This window comes from Propithecus coquereli, unplaced genomic scaffold, assembly GCF_000956105.1.
Source record: "Propithecus coquereli isolate 6110/MARCELLA unplaced genomic scaffold, Pcoq_1.0 Scaffold186, whole genome shotgun sequence".
In the NCBI taxonomy this organism is placed as follows: domain Eukaryota; kingdom Metazoa; phylum Chordata; class Mammalia; order Primates; family Indriidae; genus Propithecus; species Propithecus coquereli.
The window spans coordinates 3,895,626-3,899,123 of NW_012143412.1; the positions used below are offsets into that span (position 1 = coordinate 3,895,626).

The window sequence follows — 3,498 nt, forward strand, 5'->3', positions numbered from 1 at the left end:
TATTTTCTTGTTTATATTCTCATGTTGCCTATTATTCACCAGTACCTTAACATAGCATTTTTTTAAAACAGAGAGTTTACTATTTAAAGTACTTCATTTTTTTCCCCCATGAATTTTCAACCTGAAGTTCAAACGTCATGTTGGGGAGCAAGAAGAGGATACTAATTTGTGGATTGGGTACTGTGCTTTTCACCTGGGTGACTATAAGAGAGCTCTGGAGGTTAGTAAAAAAATTTCTAACACAGGAATATTTAAAATGTTATTAAACTTTGTATTATAATAATGCATGCTGATGGTAAAGTTCAAACAATGCAGAAGGAAACGAAAAAGAAAAAAAGTAACTCTATTTGCCTTCCATAATAATTCTACTTTGTTAATGGAGACATCCACTGGCACTTTTTTGTTATATTGCTTCAGAAATCTTCTATGTATGTTCCAGTACAGTCATCCCCCCTTATCCGAGGTATTGCTTTCTGCAGTTTCAGTTACCTTTCTGTGGTTTCTAACCATGGTCTGAAAATAGGTAAGTACAGTGCAATAAGATTTTTTTCAGAGAGAGTGAGAGAGGGAGAGCACAAGCAAGAGCACATTCGTGTAACTTTTATTACAGCTTAGTGTTAAAATTGTTCTGTTTTAATGTATAAATTAAACTTCATCAGAGGTATGTACATATAATAAAAAACAATATATATGGGGTTCAGTACTATTCACAGTTTCAGGTATCCACTGGGGTTCTGAGAATGTATACACTATGGATAAGGGGGGACTACTCTATATGTATCTTTTGATTTTTTAATAGAGACAGCGTCTCACACCATGTCCCAGGCTAGAGTACAGTGGCACAGTCACAGCTCACAGCAACCTCAAACTCCTGGGCTCAAGCAATCTTCCTGCCTCGGCCTCCCAAGTCGCTGGGACTACAGGTGCTCACCACTGTACCCAGCTAATTTTTCTTGTTTTTTGTGGAGATAGAGTCTCACTATGTTGCCCAGGCTGGTCTCAAACTCCTGGCCTCAAGCAATCTTCCCACTTTGGCCTCCCAAAGTGCTGGAATTACAGGTGTGAGCTACTGCACCTGGCCTCTTTTTATTTTATTTTATTTTTTAGGAGGAAGGGTCTTGCTCTGTCACCCAGGCTGGAGTGCAGTGGCATGATCATAGATCATTGTAACCTCGAACTCCTAGACTCAAGCAATACTCTCACCCCAGCCTTCCAAGTAGGTAGAACTACAGGCTCATGCCACCTTTCCTGGTTAATTTTTAAAATTTTTTTAGTGATGGGGTCTCGCTGTGTTCCCTGGGCTAGTCTCAAGCTCCTAGGCTCAAGTGATCCTCCTGCCTTGGCCTCCCAAAGTGCTGGGATTACAGGCATGAGCCACTGTACCCAGCCTGTATCTTGTTTACTTTTTACTTTTACGTATATACTAATGAAATTCGACAGCATATTGGCATTAGTATTTCTTAAATAAATCTTCAGAATAGGAAAAATAGCCATTTTGATAAAAACTTCTATGAATCTTTTCTCAAAAGACAAGACTTTCATTTTGCTCAGTTATTTTTAGACATATGAAAGATTATATTATCTTTATATTTTTTTCAAGTATAATTGTTTTGGAAATTGTTTTTCTTGGTCATTGTAAAGTCTACCCATCTACAATGAGTAATGAATAGGATTATGGATCTAAATAAAATTATAGATGCCTATGTCAAGCAACTTCTAATTCATAAATGAAATTGCTTAAACATTTCCCATATATTCTTACTCCCAAAATGTAATCTAAGGGAATTTGAAAACCTGCGTAACTAAAATGAAAATATTCAAGGATAGATAATGAGGAGGTAAGATGAAGAACAAAGGAACAAAGTTGCTGAAGGAAAAAGGAAGATGTGAAAAGGACAGAATAGAGGCTGCTTGTACTTGTGAAAGGTGCAAAAGGAAAGAAAGAGTAGCCCAAATATAGTAAGAGAAAGAAACATCACAGCATCTGGGAAAGACTGATAAACAGTAAGAGTATATGGAAAATGGAGTTGACAATATGAACCTCAGAAAGTGTCCTTGGCAGAAAAAAAAATACTTTTTTAAAATGTAAAGACCAATAAACATAGCTAGAAGGCATTAGAATGAAATGAAATTTATAGTGTGTTAAAGTTATCAAATTTTAAGTTAATTGAACATATGAATTTCTTAAAGGATATGTTTTGTATGTCTTTTTAAGTTAGCGAAAATAAAGTATTTCAATTATTTTTCATTTCTGCAGTTTGTTAGCCCACATCAGTATAAGTAGGGAGGAAAAAAAACAAGTGTAAGATTATATGAACAACAGCCTTGCTTCAGTATTTAACCTTTTCAGGTATAGAATAGTTGAGGAGCGTGTAGAATTCCTTAAATGTGAAGCTGCTCAATCTCAGTAAAAAATCCTATTCCAATATAGAAGAATGGTCCATGGATTGCTTTACTGCCAAAGTGAGATTTCTGCTTAATATATATTTCAGGAATATGAAAATGCGACAAAAGAGGAAAATTGTAATCCTGAAGTCTGGGTGAACCTAGCTTGCACCTACTTCTTTCTTGGGATGTATAAACAAGCTGAAGCAGCTGGATTTAAAGGTAATACGGACTCTCTTTGTATCTGATATTCTTCACTCATAGTAAGAGTCATTTTGGAGATTTAAAAACTTATTATTTCTAACTAACATTAGAAAACTAAAAAATAGACTTTCTCTTCAAAGAATGTTGGATTTGAGCAACTTTATGTTTAAAGAGAGAGTTGGCAAGCATATTGGGGCATGCCTATAATTCCCAGCTGCTTGGGAGCCTGAGGCAGGAGGATCACTTGAGCCAAAGAGTTTGAGATTATGGTACCATATGATCACGCCTGTGAATAGCCACCGCACTCTACCCTGGGCAACATAGCGAGGGCTCTTTAAAAAGAGAAAGAGAGAGAGAGAGAGAGAGAGAAAGTTAATCCTGTCCCCACCCCCAAGCTACAGCTAAAAAGCAAAAAGATGAGAAGAAAAAGGGCAAGCAAGGTATCTTTCTTAAGCCCCATCACGGTAGGATATTTATGCTGTTGGTAGTAGTTATGTGTAATTATTCAAGCTTTTATGGCTGTGGATGTATGTTATAGCTACTTTTCCTATTTCTAAGTGAGAAGCCCTGTAACTTCAGCTTAAAGAATCCAGATGTCTTCCCTTCTGCCTTTTTACTTGTCATGCAATCATCTCAGGAGAATTATAGTGAAATTTGTCAATAAGAGTAGGGTAAAAGGGGAACATGGGAGAAAAGATTAAGGATAATTAGAATGTGAATAAATTAAATTCAGAGAATTGCAGAGAAAGTGTGCAAGGGAATGTTAGGATGTTAGGAAATTTGTTAGGGAGGAATGTATTCCAACACATATTCCAGCTCAAATTAATGGAAAATGTGAAACTTGAAGCCTTTCTTGATTTATACCCAAATTGTTTTATATGTACTAGTGTTGTTTTTCCTAATTTAGTT

The 3,498-nt window shown here is 36.1% G+C and overlaps 1 protein-coding gene across 1 annotated transcript in view; it reads left to right on the forward strand.

Annotated features, from left to right (window-relative positions):
* Window positions 1-2,558: 2,558 nt before the first annotated feature.
* Window positions 2,559-3,498, forward strand: part of TTC26 (tetratricopeptide repeat domain 26) — a 45,135-nt gene continuing 44,195 nt past the window's right edge. Inside the window, 1 exon segment of the mRNA XM_012642762.1 lies at window positions 2,559-2,607. Coding sequence (XP_012498216.1) covers window positions 2,574-2,607 — 34 coding nt within the window. The 5' untranslated portion in view covers window positions 2,559-2,573.